The 24765-nt window shown below is 38.8% G+C and overlaps 1 protein-coding gene across 1 annotated transcript; it reads left to right on the forward strand.

The window, feature by feature from the left end:
* The first annotated feature begins 2607 nt into the window (after window positions 1–2607).
* On the forward strand, window positions 2608–22685 carry COPB1 (COPI coat complex subunit beta 1). The gene is made up of 21 exons (XM_061380483.1): window positions 2608–2781; window positions 3480–3709; window positions 5020–5189; window positions 5905–6019; window positions 6647–6739; window positions 7259–7396; window positions 8449–8568; window positions 9008–9115; window positions 9210–9356; window positions 9783–9928; window positions 11025–11121; window positions 11642–11802; window positions 13972–14092; window positions 14477–14704; window positions 14879–15058; window positions 16134–16278; window positions 17843–17962; window positions 18410–18555; window positions 19768–19857; window positions 20610–20765; window positions 22350–22685. The coding sequence occupies exons 1-21, from the start codon at window positions 2691–2693 to the stop codon at window positions 22407–22409; spliced, it is 2862 nt and encodes a 953-aa protein (XP_061236467.1). The 5' UTR covers window positions 2608–2690; the 3' UTR covers window positions 22410–22685.
* Window positions 22686–24765: the final 2080 nt, after the last annotated feature.

Below are 24765 nucleotides of genomic sequence, written 5' to 3' on the forward strand. Positions count from 1 at the left end.
AGGCAGGCGACGCTTTTTGTCCTCCTGTGTTGTACAAACTGAGTAACTTTCACTTTTCTTCTCCAAATAACTCGGAAGTTTTGTTGCTGGAGAAGCAGCACGTACTTCTGTGTCTGGGGATGCTCCGTAAGAGTAAACCGTGGTTTCAGGGCTGGCGCCGTACAAGGAGAAAGACTCGGTGGTGGTTCTCCCTGCCAAGTCTCCCAGCTCAGCATTTGTGGGGGATTTTCACTGCTGCTTTTCAGAGCCTAAAACACTCCACGTTTTCATGCCTCAGAGACCTTTTCGGCTGTGATTTTGGAGAGTATTTCTGCAGTTGATATCTGTATACGAGTAAAACTACCTGGTCTGCTTTTTGCAATGGTCTGTGTTATGTCGTGTGAGAGTCATCATTAGAGATGAAGGTGCTAGCTGCAGGGCTTTGGGGCAGGAGCTGTGGGTAACAGTATGGAAAAGGCCTGCAAAAAGCTGCTGCTGAGGCAAGAAAGCACTCGTATTTCTAAAAATGAGCAGGAATCTTTTCTGTAGGTACTGGTAAGCAACAGCTTGAAGGATCTAGTAGTTAAAAATACAGAATCCATAACAGAAAAGAGGTGTTGTGTTTAGGTTGTGGGTTGTTTTGGGCCTTTTTAATTGTATTGCAATCACTTTTTGGGGTATTTGTTGTGGTGATATTTTAGTTGTGTTATTTTCCTGTGTAGAAAGAGGCTGTGGCCCAAGTTAGCACAACTTGCCTGCTTTCTGTTCTGCCTGAGGTTCTCTAGGTGCCCATATGATGAGAAAAGGGATGTCAGACCCAGTACCAGGTTGTGTAGGGCCTCAAGTGTTCATTCAAATGCTGCAATTCTGTCTCACTTTCTATCTCCTTCCTCAGAGCTGTTTGTGGGGCAGTGCTTTTAACCGGGCTGGGAATGGGTGTTTGTTGGTCTTTTGGATCTTGTTTTCCTTACTGCTTCAAAAGAAAGGTAGGGAGTGGAGAGTTTACAGTGGTTGTATCTCAAAAATTGTCTACACAGGTTAAAGAAGTGTTTTGAGGTGGAAGCTGGTGTCCCCAGACAATGACTTTTTGAACTGATATGTTATTGAATGCGTTGTGTTGGGGAGCTATGGCCCTACTCAGGACCAATCAACTTAGCAGACAAATGATGTGCAGTGAAAGCATAGCCTTGAGTTGGAGAGCTGTGGAGTTCAGTGTTCTCACCTTTATGTAAATCACAACCTTTGATGGGGATCATTTTGTTCAGTTCTGTTGGCTCTGTTGGTAGTTAGCCATATTAATTATGTAAGCCATGCATGCTTTTACACAAGAGGACAAGAGATAATGGCCTCAAGCTGAGCCGGGGGAGGTTTAGGCTGGGTATTAGGAGAAATTTCTTCACCAAGAGGGTAATTGGGCATTGGAGCAGGCTGCCCAGAGAAGCTGTGGAATCGCTGTCCTTGGAAGTGTTCAAAACCAGTGTAGCTGAGGTCCTTAGTGGTGGCCTTGGCAGTCCTGGGGTTAAGGTTGGACTTGGTGATCTTAAAGGTCTTTTCCAACCTCATTGATTCTGTGATTCTGTGAATAATTGGCTGATGTCTCATATCATAATTTAAAGTAAGAAGACATCTTGTTTTAATGATTTGTTAAACTCATTCTAAGAGTCCCAGAAAATTAACAGCAATAAAGTAACTTTTTTGTAATTTTTTAACACTTTTTCTGTAGAAAATGCAAATTTGCACCTTTAATAAAGTATCAGTTTTCTGTACTGCCCTTGAAAGTATGGTATCTTAATTTTAATTGAGCAAACTCAAACTTGAGCATTTTTTTAATGAAAGAAATGGAATAAAAGGATTGATTTAATCCTAGATGTCTGTTATATATGTAAGAAACAAACATGAGAATGAGGGTTGAGTGTAATTGCCGATTCTGTTACCGGAACTATCGGCCACACAGCAGCTTTGATAGGTTTGTCACCTCTTATACTTTGTCACCACAAAAATGCTTACTGTTCTCAGTAGCGTCTAGTGGAGCAGTTGGACAGCAGAGTTGAGCTGATGCTTGCCATGTAGAAGGGCAGTGCTGCTTCCCTCTCGACCATGTTGACTTTACTCCCATCCTGGGTATCTGCTCTGTTGGATCTTGTGCTCGTCTTCAAAGCTTCCTTTATAAGCTGATTCAATTTGTTAAACAAGTAAAGTATTCCTTTTGGGGGGGGGGGGGGAGGAGGCTGGCAGTGTGGTTTTTTTCTTTGGTTTTTAGCTGATTTTGCAGCTTTTGCCAGTTCTCCTCGAGGGGCACAGCCTACAGGGAAAGTGGTGGGAATATATAGCCAGAATGAGGAGGAGAGTAGGTGAGGGAAAAGCTGCTTCATCTATTCAGCTGCAGTCAGCTGCATGTGTTATGTCTGACTGTGCTGTAAGTATTGAAAAGTTTTCTTTCATTACCCTTTTCCTTTAGGAAAATGTCACACTCTTCATTGTTTGGTATTAACAAGATTTTTGTGCAACAGAAAATTGAGAAGGCTTTTGAATGTGGCTTCTTGAGAAACCCAGCAGTCCCTTCAAATCATTAAGTGGGCTGCAAAAACATTTTTGTGTTTGTTAATAAGACCTGTTAACTTTGGGATGGCTTTGTTTGCTTCTTTTTTAGGTTGGTTGATATTTGTGTCAAAATAAGTCTTCCATTGAGAAAACTTCTGTAACCAAGAACCATGACTGCTGCAGAGAACGTGTGTTACACGTTAATCAATGTTCCCATGGATTCAGAACCGCCTTCTGAAATCAGCTTAAAGAATGACCTAGGCAAGTAATGGACAAAAATTTGAAGGGTACTTCTTACCTGAGTTATTCTATCATTCTCTCATTGCGCCTTTTCTAGAACATTTACATTTTATAAACTCAAACAAGTCAATTTAATGTTTATTTTGTTCTGTTTGCCTTTTTTCTTTTAATGTATACATTCCTCTGTTTTTGTTTTTAGAAACTTCGTGTTATTTATCTGATGTGCTTTAGTTTTGTGGTTTGTTTGTTTGTTTTTCCCTCAGTCAGTGCAAACATTTGAAATCTTTTTCTGTCTTTCTGCTTGAGATAATGCCTATTTGGGCTAAGGCAGGTTTAAGTAATATAATGATAAGCAACAAGTTGACATCACTTGTTCAATGCACAGCTGTATTTTGCAGGCAGAAATGTCAGTGTTAGTATTTAGTATATATGTAACATCAGAGGTCATTGTAGTATCCTGGTATAAAAGGCTGTTTAAATTTAAGCATTGAAACAGCCATGAAATTTGTTGAACTTGGAAAATCCCAGTATGTGAGTCCTAGAATGGACTCCATGCTCATTCTTGAAATATCTCTTGCTTCCTCTTTATCATTTTAATAGAAGTAAGGGTGTGAAAACTCTCCTTCAGAGGGGGTTTGTCTTTCTTCACACTGAAGATCAGCATTGCTGTTAAAGTGTGACATGTGAAGCTTTCCTGATTTAATTTCTTCCTCCTCTAGAAAAAGGAGATGTCAAGTTGAAGACAGAGGCCTTGAAGAAAGTAATAATTATGATTCTGAATGGTGAAAAACTCCCTGGGCTTCTGATGACCATCATACGTTTTGTACTGCCTCTCCAAGATCATACCATCAAAAAACTGCTGCTTGTTTTTTGGGAGATAGTGCCAAAGACCACTCCAGATGGCAGGCTTTTGCAAGAAATGATCCTTGTGTGTGATGCTTACAGGAAGGTACCCGATTGTTTATTTCATTGCTTATGTTCCTATACTGGATCTTTATAGAAACTGTGTAATTTTGTGCTATTTAAGAAATATAAAATGGTTTATGTTCAGCATTTTCTTCCTAATTGTTATGTCTTAGTGGATAATTGTAGATAACCAGCACACCTACTATCAAGTTTTTTTCATGTGTTCTTTTACTGTTACAAAAACAAAACAAAAATTATAACAAAAATTTAGTGCTCTTAATTTCTTTGTCAGTGAACCTCAAAGATGAGGGGTAACCTAATTTACAATCTTGTCATGGTTTAAGCCCAGCCAGTAACTCAGAACCACGCAGCCACTCGCTCAGTACCCCCTTGCTCTTCCTCCCCCCACTCCCAGGGAGATAGGGAGGAGAATCGAAAGAGTGTAACTCCCACGGGTTGAGATAAGAACAGTAACTAAGGGATAACAAAAACCACTTCTGCTACCACCAATAATAGTAATGATAAGAGAAATAACAACAGGAGAGAATACAGCCACTTGCCACCCACTGACAAATACCCAGCCTGACTCGAACAGTGATCTAGCCCTTCTGGGTAACTGCCCCCAGTTTATATACTGGGCATGACGTGCTGTGGTATGGAATACCCCTTTGGTTAGTTTGGGTCAGGTGTCTTGTTTCTGCTTCCTCCCGGCTTCCCCTCCTCCCTGGCAGAGCATGAGACTCAGAAAGTCCTTGGTCAGAGTAAACATCAGTAAGCAGCAACTAAAAACATTGGTGTTGTCAGCATTGTTCCCAGGCTGAAAGTCAAAAACACAGCACTACACCAGCTACTAGGAAGGAGAAAAATGACTGCTACTGCTGAACCCAGGACACATCTTCATAGTATCCTGGGACAAGCCATGGGTCATAAAAGGACACTTTTTCAATTAAGTTCACAGTGGTATGTTTGGGACGCTCCTTCACAAAGATAAGGCTCTTCAACTTCTTTTGGAATGGGTCAGAAGCAGATGAACTAATATAAACTAGAGGTTACTATCCAGTGTGCTGGAGTGCCTGGGGGGTGAGCTTTCACAGCTGTAGTAATCAGGGGAGAGCACATAGAGTGCAGGAAGAATTCAACAGTCTTTGTAAGTTTGCTACAAGAAAATACATGGTTTTACATACTGTAGGCAGCAGTGTTTTGAGGTATTTCATGAGAAGACCTATGATAAGGTGTTGTGAATGTTGGTGACTTGTACTATGGGAAGGCTGAGTATGGGGAAATGCGTTCATCTGAGCTTAACAATTTGACTGAACAGTCTGGCATTTCAAGTGTGTTTCTTGTTGCTTCTAGGATCTTCAGCACCCAAATGAATTTATCCGAGGCTCTACTCTCCGTTTCCTGTGTAAGCTGAAAGAAGCAGAACTGTTGGAGCCTTTGATGCCCGCCATTCGTGCGTGTCTAGAACACCGCCACAGCTACGTGCGCAGAAATGCGGTTCTTGCTATTTACACGATTTATAGGTAAATGCCAGAAACTATGTGAAGTTGTGGATGCAGAAGACCAAGTCTAGCTTTAGTGACCTGGATAGTTGTTGAGATCTCATAAATGTTTATCAGTCATGGGTGTGGTGTTTGGTGTTTAAGTGTTTTGTTTTTTGGTTTGGTGGTTTGTTTTGGTTTTTTTTGTTTGGTTGGTTGGGTTTTTTTTTTCCCCAGTTATTTGCTTTTTTTCCTCTATCCAATGAACTTGTTTGTAAAAGCAAAGTTGCTTTCTCAAGTATGACTGAGGTCCTTATATTGTAGGTTAATTTCTATGGAAAAATGCCTTTCTTAAAGATATAAATGTTATTCATAGGATCCCCTGACCACAGTCATTAATATAGAAGAATCCTTGCAAGAATATGCATATATAAATCTACTTGAAGTGAGTCATTCTTCATGTGCTGCAGTCACATACTAAACATTATTGCAGTTGTTACCTGAATGGTGTGACTGACTGCTACTATTAAATGGAAATCATTGCTGGGGTAATGTCTTAGCTGTCATGATAACAAGCAATGTTTGTAAAGCTCCTTGAGTCTGTTCAGTTTCACATAGCTACAGGAAAGCTATGTATCATGGTTTCACACTTCATGACACTCTGTAAATGCTTGTCATTAGGATATGCCTTCAAGCCGTGGGCTCTGCTCCCTGACAGTAAATTTTTTTTTTTTTTTTTTTTTTTAATTTTTTGAAGAAATTTTGAACATCTTATACCAGATGCTCCTGAATTGATTCATGATTTCTTGGTGAATGAGAAAGATGCAAGCTGCAAAAGAAATGCATTTATGATGCTAATTCATGCAGATCAGGTAGGGACACAAACTCTTTTGGTTTGAATACTTCAGAATGTGCTTGATAATCAGCCTGTATTTTGTTGGTAGTATATGCTATTTATATTCATGAAAACTATACTACTGTTAACCTATTTGTGGAATATTTGATAACCGAAAAAAATTAAATTAGGTCTTTGTGCTGTCTTAATTTTAAAGGAGAATTACTGTATTGGGTGAGCACATGTGTTGGTGCTGACAACTGCAATTAGTTTTGCCAAGTGAGCTGAACCAGACTGAGAAGTGCTCCTTTACCTACTGTTTTATGGCTTTTGTAGTCACATGAGAAAGAAACAGCAATTCCTGTTTAGTGTTCTGGGTTATTTGGTCTACAGTAATTGCCCTGTGTGCCCAATTACTGTTAGTTTTGTCTCTCTTTTTGCCACCTATAGACAGAGTGGATTAATTTGCTCTTCAGGTTTATAATGTTTTCATAAATTGCTTTAAATGTCAAGTTGAAGGGGTGAGTATATGTTGGTTTGTATTTTGATTTTTAAAATGTTTTGATTTAAAATGTAGCTGTATGCGGAAACTCAGAATAGTTTAGACTAATTTGTCTTTTATTACTCAGAATATTTGAGAATAATTTGTCTTTCATTTGTATAGGATCGAGCCTTGGATTATTTGAGTACCTGTATTGACCAAGTCCAGACATTTGGTGACATACTGCAATTGGTTATTGTTGAACTAATTTATAAGGTAAAACGGAAATGTTGTGGAATTTTTTGAAATAAATATACCTGTTAAATTCTTAGACTGCTTTTTAAAAAGGATAAATGTTGGTGGAAAGGTCGTTATGGCTAGATATAGTCCATGTTGGGAATATGTCATTGTTTAGTAAAGCTAAATAAGTTTTGTCCCTTGAAACAATAAGCTGCTCAAGTGTGCACAGCATATATCTCACCTGATTTGCTCTCATGTTGGCTGTATATTATCAGACTGTTCTTGGACAGGAGCAGGGCAGCTGTTACAGAAACTAGTGCAGGCTATGCCCTTCCTTTTGGTCCAAGATTTTAAGACTTCGTAGCATTGCACAGAACCATCAATAACAGCTTCTTAATAGCTTTTGTAATTATATTTTTACAACTTCCTATCCCAAGAAAAGGTTGTCACCTTTTGTTTACTATTCACCCTGTTGTAAGATAATGGAGCAGTTAAGTTGTACAGTTGCTATTTTCTTTTTTCCTTATGTGCCGCCTATGTATTGTTCTCACGTAGGTCTGTCATGCAAATCCATCAGAGAGAGCTCGGTTTATTCGCTGCATCTACAACTTGCTGCAATCATCCAGTCCTGCAGTGAAGTATGAAGCTGCAGGTACTCTTGTTACACTCTCCAGTGCACCAACAGCAATCAAGGTATAAAAATAATGTTTTCAGATCTTTCAGTAGCTTTTAGTGTACTAGAATGAATACTGTATGTTGTACATTGATACTTTGACAGAGTGAATGCTTTAGTAACATGGGTGTTAAGTGAAATGTTATCTTAAGATACCTCTTAAAATCGGTCACAAAAGACTGCGACTGTATTTTGCAGACCTGCAGCTAGTGTCACTTTGGTAAGGGACAAGCTTGAATACTGTGCAAACTGTTATACAGCAGTGTACACCTGCAAACAGGTGGTGCTAACCTGTAGTCTTCTTGGCATACTTAGCAAGGCAGACTGAAGCTGAAGATTTGCTGAGATCGAATGGCTTTCCTTACTCATAAACATTACTCTTTCCAGAGCAGCGTGGAAGCACAAAGCAATGAAGATTTGTATTGATTACTGACTGACCTTGCTTTCTTAGACTTATGTTGGTACAGCTAATTACTTGAGATCACACAGAAATTTTGAACTTGTATGAAAATTTCAAAAATAAAACATGAAGGTCTAAAAATTAGAGGGTTTTTTCTTTTTTTTTTTTTTTCCCTTCCCTGGACTAAAGGCATTGTAAATAGTAATTTGAAAAGATCAGGAGGATTATTAATTCCAACATTCTCACTTCTGCGTGGTCATTTTTGTTGAGCAGCAATATTGTATAGAAGCTGTCATTAAACCAATGTCTAGGTAGGGTAAAACTGGCAACTGTTGTATATTAGTTTTCGTGCCCTTCTCTGTACTTAAGAGGTGACCCAAAGCATGCCAGGAAATTTGTCTCTTTATTACTTTCTTTGAGTTTGAAACCCAAGTCTGTGTATTGTAAGCTGATGCCATTGTGAGCCTTCCTGTGTAATTTTTGTAATGTTGTGGTGGAATAGGTGTTTGCAGTGGACCACGAAGTTTTGAAGTCTATTCTCAAGTTCATTTCTGTGCCAACTCTTCAAGTAATTGCTTTAATAGCAGTGTTGAAGGTGTCTTTTCCCTGATTTTTCTCTTGGAAACTTGCTAGATTCTCCTCTTGATTACTTAAAAAATGTTTTAATTTTAGGCAGCTGCTCAATGCTACATAGATTTGATTATTAAGGAAAGTGATAATAATGTGAAACTAATTGTTTTGGATCGGTTGATTGAATTAAAGGAGCATCCCTCACATGAACGAGTGTTACAGGTATGTGAGCTGTCTCTTTTCCTCTAAGCTTATTAAATGCTTTTCTTTCCTAAATGAAAATTTCTGGGTGTTGTGATGTATGGAAAAATGTACTTCTGAAGTTTAAATCTTCTGTTAATACAGTTTTGGTAAAAACACATTGGATGGATTTTTATGTTTATGACTTGATGCTTTTATTGTCCCTGTAACAATTAACAATGGCAAATGCTGTCTCGATTGTGAGCCTTAATGGTGTAGCTTGCATGGTAAGACTTGTGTGTAACTGTAGAGTGTGTTAAGTGAATGCTGTGAAGTGCCTAATGCCTAGGATACCTTGCTTGTTTGTCAGAAGGTAATATGTGTCTAGAAAGGCTTTGAAAATCAGAGGACTGAAAATTAGAATTGTATGAAGGAAGTAATTTAATGTAATAGAATAGTTACAATTTTGTTACTGTTTCAGGATCTAGTTATGGACATCCTCAGAGTGTTGAGTACCCCAGATCTAGAGGTCCGCAAAAAAACCCTTCAACTGGCTCTGGACCTTGTCTCTTCAAGAAACGTGGAGGAGGTAAAATATGTGTTACTTCTGTTTCATTATACCAGGTTTTTAGTCTTTGGAAAAACATGGGACTGTCTTCAATTTTACTTGATCTTTTCTGCAGCTTGTGATTGTTCTGAAGAAGGAAGTGATTAAAACTAATAACGTGACAGAGCATGAAGATACAGACAAGTATAGGCAGCTGCTTGTTCGTACACTCCATTCCTGTAGCGTTCGGTTTCCAGATATGGCTGCAAATGTTATTCCAGTGGTATGCAAATGTTTAATTATATTGTCATTAAATTGATCTAGCTATACCCAAAACCTTGAAGAATAACTGAAGCTGAGGTGTTTCTAATAGTGGCCTCACACAAAGCAATGCTATTTTTAATCCATAAAGCAATACAGGACTTTTAATGCCATAGTGTTGTTTTCTGCAACTTTTTTTTTTTTAATATTTTTTTAAGAACACGAGCTGAAGAGTACCTCTTTACTTAAAAGTGCAATAATTCATATTAGAAAAACAGTTTGGGGATTATAATTCGAAGTTGTTTGGAATGTACTTAAGGATGTTTGACTTAAAAGTTTGTTTAATGGGAGAGATGCAATTTTATTTTTCTGGCTCTAGAAGGAAAATACTTTGGTATAAACTTAGCTGTGCTGTTATTTGTGCTCATGTTCACTCTTTTTGTGTTAGCTGATGGAGTTCCTTAGTGATAACAATGAAGCAGCAGCTGCTGATGTCTTGGAATTTGTGCGGGAAGCGATCCAGCGATTTGATAACCTCAGACCTCTTATTGTTGAGAAGATGCTTGAAGTCTTTCATGCTATTAAATCTGTCAAGTGAGTCCAAAATATGTATCAAACAGACATCAGAGCACCCTGTAGCTCACTTACATTGAATATATATTGTCATTAAATATGTATCAAAATCCTTGCAACCCACACACAAAGAAGAATAACTGAAGCTGAGATATTCTGGGGGTTGATGATTTCTAGGTATGACTTCCTTCTTGCCTGCTTGTACAACAGATATATTGGGTGTTTATTGCATTTAATGCAAAAAATAATTTTTTTTTTGTTTTATGATGCAATTGATAATTATAGTTCCATTTGCTAAAAGATAGTAGAGTTGATGAAAGCCAACTTTCAAATGGTGTATTTGTTAAAACAGAGTTCCTAAGGGATTAGTGCGGCAGGAAATTGCACTTGTAGGCAATGGGAAATACTTCGTGTAGATCTGTTAGAAATTTAATGTAGACTGGGCTTTGCAATCTGCAGAACTTCTTTGGTACCTTTCAGAACTCTAAAATTTGGTTTTCTGATGGATCTGTAAAGTCATATGAGTTCTTCTCTGTATCAAGGCAGCACTCTGCCATTCTTCCAATACACAGGAAATTCTGAATTTTAGAATCATAGAATAGTTAGGGTTGGAAAGGACCTTAAGATCATCAAGGTCCAACCCCCCAGCCATGGGCAGGGACACCTCGCTCTAAACCCCATCTTATCCCCATTGTCATCTAATTAAGTGGGGGAAAAAATTTGAAGCTTTGCTAATTTTCCCCCTAATCTTCACTCATTTCTTGTTTTTTATTTTCTCCTGTAGGAAGGAAAAAATAGTTTGTCTTAGTTAACTGGAGAAGTTAGATCTGACTTGATTCACATACCTTGATTGATTTTGCATTCACTAGTTACTAAGATTAACACAGATGAGAATAAACTTGTCAGAGAGAATTTTGTCACTTGACGCACTTGTTCATTACTACTTGGTTTACTAAGACTGAAAGGATGATTGCTTTTGATCAAACTTACTTTCTGTCAGTCATGTCCTTTTGAGCTTGTCAGGACTGGCCTTTACCACCTGACCAGAAACCACTTCCCTTGATGGTAGTTCGAGTACATCATGAAAGCGTGACTTACATTACTGTTCTTGTCTTAGGATTTATCGGGGAGCTCTGTGGATCCTTGGGGAATATTGCAGCACAAAGGAAGATATACAAAGTGTAATGACAGAAGTTCGCAGATCGCTTGGAGAGGTGTGTTTACTTTGTTACTTGGTGGTTTTTCTTAATATTATACAGTGTGTATTCTGAAAAAAATATATTTTTAAAAACTCAAGATGCGACAGGGTTTTGAGCATTTGTGATACATAATGGTGTGTGCGCAAGAAATCTGATGTAAAAACTAATTAAGGTTTTGCATTCATTATTAATTTTTTTAAAGTAGCATACCTGTAGCTAGCGTCTACTGAGAGAAGAGAAGCTCCTTGTTTCAGAAAATTCTAGCAGCTTTAAATCCAACTTAATTGTGTGTACTGACAAAGGAATAGTGCTTTAAGTCTGGGTTCTGAGATCCAAGATCAGAGCTTTATTGTGTGGGTAGGAGCCTTCTGTGTATATTTCAACATCTGCCTTTCTCTTCAAATTCTCTCTAGACTATTGAACTGTAACTGACCTTTTATCTATAAAAACCTTAACAATGCAGGTAAATTTTATTAAAACAGTGTTTAGAGCAAAAATATTTTAGTTGTAACAGTTGTTTTGTGTTTATTTCTAGATCCCAATTGTAGAATCTGAAATCAAGAAAGAAACTGGTGAGCTAAAACCTGAAGAAGAGGTGTCTGTGGGTCCAGCCCAAAAACTGGTGACAGAGATGGGCACTTATGCAACACAGAGTGCTCTCAGTAGTTCCCGACCTGCCAAAAAAGAAGAAGACAGGTATTGTATTTAAGATTCCATAGTTTATTCTTTATGTACAAAGTCCATCATAGTTTTAATTGAATGCAAAGATGTTGCCTTTAGAGTAAAACTTTTTTTCCTTAGTATCACCTTACACTTTTTAATACTTGATACAGTTTATTGGTAGCTAGAACAATTGCTCTGTTTCCTTAATTGCTGCAAGTGAGCTACTTCATCTTGACTAGCCATTATGATCTCAGACCTACGATGAAATTGTTATACATTACACTTTCTACTTCACCGCTATTCTGTGTGGAAGTGGCTGTGTGACTTGTGAATATCTCTGTATCTGGCAAATTCCTTCTGGGGGGGTGAAAAAGACTTTCTGAGACTGTTTAAACTTGTTTATACAGTATGGATGTTAAGGTAGGAAAATTGATTGGATTTGGAGAAGGCTGAGGTTCTTAATGACTTCTTTGCCTCAGTCTTCACTGGCAAATGATCTGACCACACCACCCAAGTCTTGGAAGGCAGATGCAGGGACTGCGAGAATGAAGACCTTGGGCCCACTGTAGAAGAGGATCTGGTTCGAGACCATCTGAAGAACCTGAACATGCACAAGTCCATGGGACCTGATGAAATCCATCAGTTGGTCCTGAAGGAGCTGGCAAATGAAGTTGCTAAGCCACTGTCCATCATATTTGAAAAATGATGGCAGTCAGGTGAAGTTCCTGATGACTGGAAGAAGGGAAATATAACCCCCATGTTCAAGAAGGGGAAAATGGATGAGCCAGGGAACTACAGACCAGTCAGTCTCACCTCTGTGCCTGGCAAAATCTTGGAGCAGGTTCTGCTGGAAGGCATGCTAAGGCACATTAAAAACCAACAAGGTGCTTGGTGACAGCAAGCATGGCTTCACTAAGGGGAAATCCTGCCTGACCAATTTGGTGGCCTTCTATGATGGGGCTACAGAACTGATGGACAGGGGGAGAGCAGTTGATGTCATCTGCCTGGACTTGTGTAAAGCGTTTGACGCTGTCCCACACGACATCCTTGTCTCTTAAATTGGAGAGACATCAATTTGATAGATGGACCACACAGTGGATAAAGAACTGGCTGAATGGCCGCATGCAAGGAGTTGTGGTCAATGGCTCAGTGTCCAGCTGGAGACCAGTAATGAGTGGTGTCCATCAGGGATTGGGACCGGTCTTGTTCAACATCTGTGTTGGTGACATGGACAGTGAGATTGAGCGCAGCAAGTTTGCCGATGACACCAAGCTGTGTGGTTTGGTTGATACGCTGGAGGGAAGGAATGCCATCCAGAGGGACCTTGAGACGCTTGTGAGGTGGGCTAATGCCAACCTCATGAAGTTTAACCATGCCAAGTGCAAGGTCCTACACCTGGGTCGGAGCAATCCCAGGCACAGCTACAGGCTGGGCAGAGAAGAGATTCAGAGCAGCCCTGCGGAGAAGGACTTGGGAGTGTTGGTCAATGAGAGCCTTAACATGAGCCAGCTTCAGTGTGTGCTCACAGCCCGGAAAGCCAACCGTATCCTGGGCTGCATCAAAAGGAGTGTGACCAGCAGGTCGAAGGAGGTGATCCTGCCCCTCTACTCTGCTCTCGTGAGACCTCACTTGGAGTATTGTGTGCAGTCCTGGTGTCCTCAACATAAAAAGGACATGGAACTGTTGGAACAAGTCCAGAGGAGGGCCACGAGAATGATCAGGGGACTGGAGCACCTCCCATATGAAGATAGGCTGAGAAAGTTGGGGCTGTTCAGCCTGGAGAAGGCTGCGTGGAGACCTCATAGCAGCCTTCCAGTGTCTGAAGGGGACCTATAAGGATGCTGGGGATGGACTCTTCATTAGGGACTGTAGTGGTAGGACAAGAGGTAGTGGGTTCAGACTTAAACAGGGGAAGTTTAGATTGGATATAGGGAGGAAGTTCTTTAATGTAAGGGTGGTGAGGCACTGGAATGGGTTGCCCAGGGAGGTTGTGAATGCTCCATCCCTGGCAGTGTTCAAGACCAGGTTGGATGAGGCCTTGGGTGACATGGTTTAGTGTGAGGTATACCTGCCCGTGGCAGGAGGGTTGGAACTAGATGATCTCGGGGTCCTTTCCAACTCTAACTATTTTATGATTCTAAAATAAGTAGGGTGAAGACTATGATCCAGAGCTGTTTTTATGGTTATTATTTGTCTTTGCAGACCTCCATTACGAGGATTCCTGCTCGATGGTGATTTCTTTGTTGCAGCTTCCCTTGCTACAACTTTAACTAAGATTGCTTTACGATATATATCTTTAGTTCACGAAAAGAAGAAACAAAATGTAAGTCATCTATTCTTTGTTTTCACTTTAGTTGCAGACAATCTGGTTGTTGCCTCTTTTCTTTTAAACAGATGCAAAATGTGTTAAGTCCTAAGTGAAGTGCCAGTTACATGATTGGAAAATGATGAATATTTGGGTCACAAACAGGGCCTACTGCTTTCCAGCCACTCTATTTAGAGAGTCTGCTATTTAGAGAGTCTAAAAATCATGCTGCTTGGTTTCTAGATAGCAAGTAGTAAAAAAAATAACAATCTTAATCTGATAATGTATTTAATGATTTGATTAATTGTGCACCTTTCTGTAAATAAGGAATAAACATTTCTGTAAAGCTATATAAAATACAATAACCTCCTTCCATTCTCTTCCCTTTGTCCTCCTTCTCAGTCCTTTATTGCTGAAGCTATGCTGCTGATGGCCACTATTCTCCATTTGGGAAAGTCTTCTCTTCCCAAGAAGCCAATTACAGATGATGATGTGGATCGTATTTCCCTGTGTCTGAAAGTTTTATCAGAATGTTCTCCTCTCATGAATGATATTTTCAACAAAGAATGCAGGCAGTCCCTTTCTCATATGCTGTCAGCCAAGCTAGAGGAGGAGAAACTTTCTCAGAAGGTGGGCTGCTATAAGTGTGCAAACAGAAACACTTTTTATGTTTGTATTTCTTTTTTTATGGATGTTAACATCCAAGCTGGTGCCAGAAATGTCACCATTTGACATTATTTGACTGTATTTCTGTGCTAAGGGGTGGAATTCATGCTGAATTCTTGGGTATCTCTCTTCCCGCAGAAAGAATCTGAGAAGAGGAATGTGACAGTTCAGCCAGATGATCCCATTTCCTTCATGCAGCTTACTGCTAAAAATGAAATGAGCTCAAAAGAAGACCAGTTTCAGCTTAGCCTTCTTGCAGCAATGGGAAACACACAGAGGAAAGAGGCTGCTGATCCTCTTGCATCCAAACTTAATAAGGTGGTGTGGAAGTCAGTGTTTTCATTATGTACACTTGTGCTGCTTATGCATAGGATCAGCTTTGGGAATCACAGGCTGGAACTGATGAACCAGACTATGGTGGTTGATGGTAAAGGTGCTTCCTGATTAGGATCAGGAAAAACAGAAAACCCCTTCTGCTTAACGTTGTTACCCTCTTCTTGTGGGGGAAGAAGAATAAAGAGGAGACTTTAAGAGTGCTGAGCTCATGGGATATGGAGGTGAAATTAAGATTATTTGCTGAAGAGTCCAGTAAAGTTCACAGGGAAGAGAGCAGGGATGTCAGAAGTGATTAACATCTGCCTTTCTTTGCTTGCCATATCCTACTATGCCTACTCCATCCTTGTCTCAGTCTTTATACCTTTTTTTGCTGCTGGTTACCAGGACCTGCAGAGAAATTCCGAAGAAAATAAATTTTTCAATTTGTTTATTGAAATTTAACTCATAAGACTTTAAACCTCAGACTTTTTTTCTTTCCAAGTCTGGATTAATTCTTTTTACTGTTTAGAGTTACCTGTTCATTTTAAGTCATCAATTCTTTATGCTACTGATCTTTTTAAGAATAAATGGCATTACAGTCCATGTTTTAGGAACTCGCATGTATTCAGTTCAGAATACCATGTCATCTAGAAAGACTTTATAATTGTGGTATGTACACAAGAGGACATATGAAGGAAGGATGCAGTTAAAATTTGTCTGAATAATATGGACAGTCACTGTGTAAATTGGTGAGATGTTTATTTTGGAAGACTTATGCATGAACTTTAGATTTTCTAAATATCACAACTTCTTTAGATATTGTTTTCCAGACAAAACTTGTGATTGTATTCAGTGGGTTTTTTTTTTTCCAATTTCCTTTTTATTTTTCTTTTTTTCTTACTAGTAAATTACTCTGAAATTAAAAGCTCTGTGCACACCTGTTTGATTTGGAGGCTCATGTTAAAAAGTAATGGGTTTGATTGCACTTCATTTTTATTTTTTGTTATTGTTTGACACAATTCCATGTTTTGAACTGGTTTAAGAGAAGACAAGTACCATAAACTCGTTTCTCTCGCAGGTTACTCAACTGACAGGTTTCTCGGATCCTGTCTATGCAGAGGCATATGTCCACGTCAATCAGTATGACATTGTGCTGGATGTGCTTGTGGTCAACCAGACCAGTGACACTCTGCAGAACTGCACGCTAGAACTAGCCACACTAGGTAAGGAGCACTGGTGGAAACAGCAGCCGTTGAGCAGTAGTGAGCTGCTTGGCGTTGGCACCCAGTTGTAAGAAGTGTCTGAAATAAATAATCATGAGTTTATGCCGGTTAGTAGCCATTTTGAAAGGATGGTTTTGAAGGCCGCTTATAGATTTTTCTTCCAGGAAGACTTGTTATCTGTAGGCACTGGCAGTACTGTCTGATGATATAAACTGTAATCAGTTTGGTGTTTGTTTGTTGTTTTCTTCCTTTTTTTTGTTGGGTTGGTAGTTTCTTTTCTTGGGTTTTTGTTTTGTTTTGTGTTTTTTCTTGTTTGTTTGTTTGTTTTCCACTGGAAAAGTAGCATTCCACTTCCCCTTTTTGCTGAAATATGGGCAGTAGAGGGTTTTCTTGGTGTTTTTTTTTTTTTTTTTTTTAAATATACTTATTCTCTATTCTGCTGTTAGCATTGAGCAAGCGGGCAAAATCCAAACTTTTGTGGAGCAAATGTTGGGCAAGAGAAAGCCATCTGCCCTAAGGTTTTTCTTGCACTCAGCCTAAAGTAATTAAATACTGTATTTACACAGCTGAAACCTTTCCATGTACCAACAGCTTTATTAACTTCTTTTAGAGGAGGGATTGGAGCAGATAATTCAAGAACAGTAATGAGTTTTGTATTAGCTAGCCTCTGTCTTGGCAATCAAGAGTTGAAATATGTTTGCAGTGTGCTAGGAGAATGCATGTTAAGTGCTTTTAGATGATGTAAATATGACTGGAGCAGCGTAAACTTCCTCCTAATCTTCTGTAAATCATTTGATCAGACTAATAATGGAGATAAATAAAAATTAATATATTAATAGGTTGAATTTTTCTATTTTATCAGCTCAGTGAAGTGGAATTCTTTATTTCCCAGTTGGTGTCTTCAGAGGTAGTGCAAAACCCAACTGGAAATCACTTCTGTATATAGGGCTGATGCTGTTCATGCTGTGTTCTCAAATTGCACAGCTTGATAGAACCAAGGAGTCTTTTACAATTGCTTGCTCAAGGATTAAGGAAAATAAATCTCTTGCTGTTTCCTGAGAGCAATTATATTCCAAACTGAGGTGATACTTGACCTGTCTATAAATAGCTTAGTGCATGTAATACTGGACGTTGAACTTTGGTTTTGAGACACTTGACTACAGGACTAGTAACTATGTTGATGTCAGTAATTAAAACACAAGGTAGAATTAACCATTTCCTGATTCTTAGAAAGATAATACTAGACTCAGTCTGAAGCCGATTTAAGTCAGTAATTGCATTTGTTTTCAGTGGGGGTTGGGTGAATGCACTTGTATTTTAACTGAACTTTTTAATGTAAATTATTTTTGTCTTGCAGGTAGCAAATTGTAGCAACCAACCAAAAAAAAAAAATATTCCAAATCAACCGATCCCTTTATGGTGGTGTTTAGTGCAACTCTGTAGACACTAGAACTTAATGGCAAGAAAATAAAAATGTCATTCCAAAAGCTGAACTCCTTGTGAATTGTTAATTCTTTTAACTGTTAATGTTCCCAGATCCCCATCTCCCAATTTCTTTTCACAGGTGACTTGAAACTTGTGGAAAAACCATCTCCTCTGACACTTGCTCCACATGATTTCGCAAACATTAAAGCTAATGTCAAAGTGGCTTCAACAGAAAACGGAATAATTTTTGGTAACGTTGGTAAGTAAACAGTTTATTTTGCAAAATTAACAATGTGTAGCATTTTGTAACTGAGCCAAAACATAATTAACACACTTCATACTGGGAGAGGAAATTAAATGGTCTACAATGAGTGAATATTTTATGTCTATTTTATAAGAAAATAAAATAAATTATATTGCTTCTACTTAAACGTAGTAGAGCATACTGCCTTAAGAATGATTGTCAGAATGATACTTGAGCCCCAGTTTTTGAATTGGAAATATGCTAGGCAGCCTTGCCTGAAAGGCCAATACTCTTAACTCAAAGTTCTGTAGTAACTGAGTGAAGCACTCGAAGAGGACATAGGTCAGCAATGAGGTTGAGCAAGTGTTGACCGTTCTTAACTGGCAGGTGGTAAGGGAGCTCTCTTATTAAGTGTAAGTTCACTTTTTTAAGCATTAAAGTGGTTTGTGTTTTATATTGCAGTGTATGATGTCTCTGGAGCAGCCAGTGACAGAAACTGCGTGGTTCTCAGTGATATTCACATTGACATCATGGATTACATCCAGCCTGCTTCTTGTACGGATGCGGAGTTCAGACAGATGTGGGCTGAATTTGAGTGGGAAAACAAAGTTAGTTTTCAAAACATATGTTTTATGTGTTGTTTGGGTTTATTGTTGATGTTCAGTGTTAGTTCTGTTTCTTGTTCTACATCAGCTCATTGTATCAACATTATCTCTTGGGATACAAACCTCTTCCAACATCCTCACTGGGTCTTGGCCTGAAGTAACTTGTTTTCTTACTGCTATTTTATCTGTTTCACAAGGCTAATGGTGCAATAACTAGTTTTTTTGATTTCTTTCGCAAAAGAAGTATGTGCATTGAGCCTTTACCTCCTTTATGGAAGGTGTCCAAATTGTCTAGTGATTACTGTGTATTTTGGCTCAAACGTGAGATAGTAGTATGTGTAAGTTTGTGCTGAGACTGCAGAATTACTCATACTCCTTAGTCTCTCTGGTTCTGAATTGCATCGTGGCTTTTGTTTCATTACTTTACAGTACAGCTGTAGCACACAGTTATAGATGCTATGTAAGATCAACAAAATGGTGGGTACGCTTAATATTTGGGGGTGGTCAAATTGTAAGGGAAATAACTTTGTACAACAGAGCAACATAATTTAAGACTACAGTAGAAATATTAAAACAGAATGTGAGATATTTTACACAAACTGTAGCCTAGTTTGCTACAAGTATTTAAGTGTATTCACTTGAGACTAGATTTAAAACTAAAAAAAGAGGAAACTTATGAACCATAAACTTTAATTCATGTTATGTAAAGCCTTAGCAATTTGTAAACTACTCCTAAAAGATGTTGTAAAAAGCAATTAAAACAAGACCACAAAATTGAATATGAGAAAGCTAAGGCAGACCAGAGAGCTTTTTTGCTAGAAGAGGAAGATCAAAGTAATTTCTGTCATTGGTTAAAAGCAAGCTTTTGGACCAGATAACTGCTTTTTCTTGTTCTGGCAATGTGTAAACTGTACTTAGACAAGAAGTCCAATATTTGCTGTAGGGAGACTACATGTTCATCAGAGTATCATTCACTTAATACATAGTGGAAACCATGGGAATAACATGAAACTCTCATTCTTTAACAAGTGGATGGCAGGATGTGAAGACTTTGTATGATGCCATCACATAATGGGAAGTATAGCTAGCTTACTGATTGTGGCATTCCTCAAGGAGAAATGTAGTGGTAGTCTTCTTTATAGAGATCTGAAGATATGGTTTCAGAAATATCTGAGCTGCTAATTTCAGTAATTGCCATTTTTTATGTTCTTGAAGGTTACAGTGAATACAAATATCATTGATCTAAATGAATACTTACAGCATATACTGAAGTCAACCAATATGAAATGCCTGACTCCAGAGAAGGTGAGCTATTTCCTTGGAGGCTTTTAAACACCCTTTTTAGTTTGTGTGCTTTATTGTTTAATTTGTTTAGTATTTGTTAGGAATATTATTAAGAGATGCTTGCAATGTGAAATAGCACATATACTCAGATTTTTTAAATGAGCAGTCTGAAATGAGTGAAAGCAAATTAATATCATCAAAAATCTGTGTTGCTTAATCAGTAGCTATTTCTTGCCCAGTTAGAAAATGCCTAATTTAATTCATAGTGTTTAAGCTGTAGTATGGATTTGATGGGACCATCTGTTTTCATAAAGGTTTTCCCAGTAGCTCCAAGTTCCTTCCTTCCTCTGTCAAAATTTACATTTCTTTTGCCAGTTTAGCCTTTTTGTTGTAAAGCAAAAAAAATACATCCAGTAGCTATATGCTATTAAGATAGAATCTGTATTATATCTATTAGTTAGTATATGTAAAGTAGCCAAAATAAGTGTAGAGTTATTAGTACTATTTAGCTGCTTTACCATTTTGCTCTTCATTAAATCAGAACATAAAATTCCATCCTACCTTTGGTTGATGCATGGATTGTGTATCTTCCCGTATTAATTTCATAGAAAGGCCACCACTATTTCCCATTGCATGATTCTTAACATTTCACAATATGTTGCATGTGAAGTTTAAACATTGTATATCGATACCTGCCTAGCTAACCTAGGATGAATTAAGATGTGTTTAAAAGATTTTGGCCTTTCTAAAGAGTTCAAATCTACTTTCCATAGGCACTTTCTGGTTATTGTGGTTTTATGGCGGCCAACCTTTATGCACGTTCCATATTTGGAGAAGACGCACTTGCAAATGTCAGCATTGAAAAACCAATTCATCTTGGACCAGAGGCACCTGTCACTGGTCACATACGAATCCGTGCAAAGAGTCAGGTAATATGGTGTATATTTACAGCACTGTTTTGCATTGTCATTTTCAAGAAATTGTCCTAAGCACTTTAAATTGCAAATTTCAGGGTAGACTCACTCAATGGTTTGGGTTGGAAGAGACCTTAAAGATCATTTAGTTCCAGCTCCCCTGCAGTAGGCAAGGACACCTTCCACTACACCAGGTTGCTCCAAGCCTCATCCAACCTGGCCTTGAAAGCTGCCAGGGATAGGGTAGGCACAGCTTCTCTGGGCAACCTGTTCCAGTCTCTCACCCACACAGTAAAGAACTTCTTCCTAATACCTAATCTAAATCTGACTCCTCTTAATTTAAAGCCATTACTCTTTTTATATCACTACATGCTTAGGTAAAAAGTCCCTCTCCAGATTTCTTACAGGCCCCTTTTAGGTACTGGAATGGTTTATGTTAGTTTCTAGTACTAGGTAAAGGGGAAAATTTTCAGGGAAGATGAATATAGGAACTTTAGCCTTTGTTTTAAAACTACCTGACACAGGTTTTGTGAGGAATGTCTTTCTAATAGCTGTAATCATACCCTAAAAACATGTAACAGGTTTGGGTTGTGGTTTTTGTGGGTTTTTTTTTTCATCTTCCAGTGCATAATCATAAAATAGGCCTTTGGGCAAAGACTTCCTTATTTTATCTATAGTGCTACAAGTCGGGATGTTAGGTTTTATTTGCTTTTACATAAAGACCAAGTGCTCCCCAGGGTTCCATGATCCATTTCCTATGAAGTTACACCTTTCAGTTTCACACAAGGAAATGGTATGCATGTTATTACTGTTCACTGGTTATTTTTAAAACAACAAACTCAAAGTTTTTCAGTAGGATTATTTTCTGTAGACACATCTGTGAGTCTCCTTTGGATTTAATAAAAACCCCCTTTGTATCAATACCTGGGAGTATTTACATTCAAAGAAATCATTTAGTTTGTGTCATGTTACTGTATAAAGATTCTGAAATTGTTTAAATTAATGTTTCCAGTATGTTTACACTGTCACTTTTATATAAGACTGCATTCAGTTACTTATGCCAGTGTGGTTTCATCTTGAAATCATTCTGCCTTTGATTACGTGGATTTATTAATGCATTTTCTTTTGACATTTCTTCAGTTTCTATGCAATGTTAATATCGTTGTGTGATTAAATTATTTTCTGTAGCTGTAGTGCATTGAATGCTAGTATCAGCACTGCGGCTTTCAACAGCAGAATTCCAGTAACTGGGCCAAAAGTTGTGATTTCTGCAGTGGCAGCATTTCTCCCAGTGGCAGCTGGGAGGTCAAAAGACTTTTTTTTTATGTTCTTCTGCCTTTGGTATGGATAACAAATTTAGCAGTTGCTAGCTCATTTAAGCTTAATTGTTTCAGCATCATGTGTAGATCTAGTCCTTATCTAGTGCTAAGAAAGTATGTACTAAATATAGACAATTAAATGAACAGTTAGAAATAGTTTAATTTCTATGCCACTAACTTTCTTTATTAAATTTCTGTATATGGATCTTCCATTTTGATATAGGTAAGACAGAAGTTGCTCTGAACTGTGTCATGAATGTCTTCTTTCTTTTCCTTACAGGGAATGGCCCTGAGTCTTGGAGATAAGATCAATCTGTCTCAGAAGAAAACAAGTTTATAAAATTTTACCTTGTGTCTTTTTGGGTCTTTTACAATTTAACCTTAGGTATGTGGCTTTTGGGATCCAGAACATCTTATATTCTTAGTGTTCTGTAACTGTAGAAGCCAAGCTTTTGAGCTAAAAGCATTCCAGCAGATAATTTATAGTTCTCCATGATTGATACTGAGCAGAATTTTAAATCTCAAGTTTGTTTTTTTTCTTTGTCCTGGAAGTCATGTATTCTTTGTCTTTAATATATACTGATGCTTACAGTACAATAAACAAATTATGCCAGTACTATTTTATCTGTGAATTATATAATACCTTTATTACCTGATCACTGTTAAATATCTGGCCAAGGGTATTTTGTTACTCTAAGAATGTGGGAGTGTGTAATAGCTTAAGTGTTTACAATAATGACTAGGCCTGAATTTGTATGAACATGTGATTGCAACTCTTAAAATACCCTATACCCAGGAGAATATATTTTTTGACAACTAAATTAAAAGCTGTATATTCTAGATGGTTTGCTTAGTAATGTAGTCACTTGGTTCAGACAAGCTTGTAATATAGAATCATAGAATCATAGAATAGTTAGGGTTGGAAAGTACCTTAACATCATCAAGTTCCAACCCCCCTGCCATGGGCAGGGACACCTCACACTAAACCATCTCACCCAAGGCCTCATCCAACCTGGCCTTGAACACCGCCAGGGATGGAGCATTCACAGCTTCCCTGGGCAACCCATTCCAGTGCCTCACCACCCTAACAGGAAAGAATTTCCTCCTTATATCCAACCTAAACTTCCCCTGTTTAAGTTTTAACCCATTACCCCTTGTCCTATCACTACAGTCCCTAATAAAGAGTCCCTCCCCAGCATCCCTATATGCCCCCTTCAGATACTGGAAGGCTGCTATGAGATCTCCATGCAGCCTTTTCTTCTCCAGGCTGAACAGTCCCAACTTTCTCAGCCTGTCCTCATGTGGGAGGTGCTCCAGTCCCCTGATCATTCTCATGGCCCTCCTCTGGACTTGTTCCAACAGTTGCATGTCCTTTTTATGTTGAGGACACCAGAACTGTACACAATACTCTGAGTGAGGTCTCACGAGAGCAGAATAAAGGGGCAGGATCACCTCCTTTGACCTGCTGGTCACACTCTTTTTGATGCAGCCCAGGATACGGTTGGCTTTCTGGGCTGCAAGCACACACTGCTGGCTCATGTTCATTTTCTCATCGACCAACACCCCCAAGTCCTTCTCCGCAGGGCTGCTCTGAATCTCTTCTCTGCCCAACCTGTAGCTGTGCCTGGGATTGCTCCAACCCAGGTGTAGGACCTTGCACTTGGCATGGTTAAACTTCATGAGGTTGGCATCAGCCCAAGGTCCCTCTGGATGGCATTCCTTCCCTCTAGCATATCAACCGAACCACACAGCTTGGTGTCATCAGCAAACCTGCTGAGGGTGCACTCAATCCCACTGTCCATGTCAGCGACGAAGATGTTAAACAAGACCGGTCCCAACACCGATCCCTGAGGGACACCACTTGTTACTGGTCTCCAGCTGGACATTGAGCCATTGACCACAACTCAATGTGCACACAACTTGTGTGCGGCCATCCAGCCAGTTCTTTATCTACCGAGTGGTCCACCTATCAAATTGATGTCTCTCCAATTTAGAGGCAAGGATGTCATGTGGGACAGTGTCAAACGCTTTGCACAAGTCCAGGTAGATGTCATCAACTGCTGTACTGCTGTCCATCAGTTCTGTAGCCCCATCATAGGCAGCCACCAAACTGGTCAGGCAGTATCAGAAGAGATTGTCAAAATTCAGGTCTTTCCAGCAAGTAGTAGAACCTTAAGCCTTGTTTCTGGAATGCTTTCCTAACACTGTTATCATGAGTAACATAACATTGCTGCTGGTATCATCATCTTGTAGCCAATACAGGAAAGACAGCCAAGGGCAATATTAAAGCTGTAGTGTTGTAAGCAGTGTTTTCAGTGAATGCAGCCATTAGCCACACGTAAGCTCAGGAAGGAAAGATTTGGACTGGGTATGATTTTTCAGTGACTTGAATCAAGTGCAGGAATTCTGGAAAAGGAGGAATTGTGAGCGAAGGTCAGATCAGAATGTGGAAGTGGGTTAACTCATTTGGTTACTAAATGTTATGCATCTTAGCAGTAGATTGAAACATATAACCATTAGATTGAAAATACTTTTAGCTGAATTTGCTAAGCATTAATTCTAAATTTGTTACGTTTTTGCAAGCAATTCTACAGACGAGTATACAGAGCCAATGACACTCTTCCAGTTGGCATAAAGTCCTGCTGCTGAAGTTGAAAAGCTGTGTACTGCTCCAGTAGGACAGAAGAAAACCGAGT

The sequence above is a fragment of the Neopsephotus bourkii genome, unplaced genomic scaffold (genome assembly GCF_033783945.1).
Source record: "Neopsephotus bourkii isolate Nb327-2 ecotype Australia unplaced genomic scaffold, CSIRO-AGI_Nbou_v1 NB_1792, whole genome shotgun sequence".
NCBI classification, from domain to species: Eukaryota; Metazoa; Chordata; class Aves; order Psittaciformes; family Psittacidae; genus Neopsephotus; species Neopsephotus bourkii.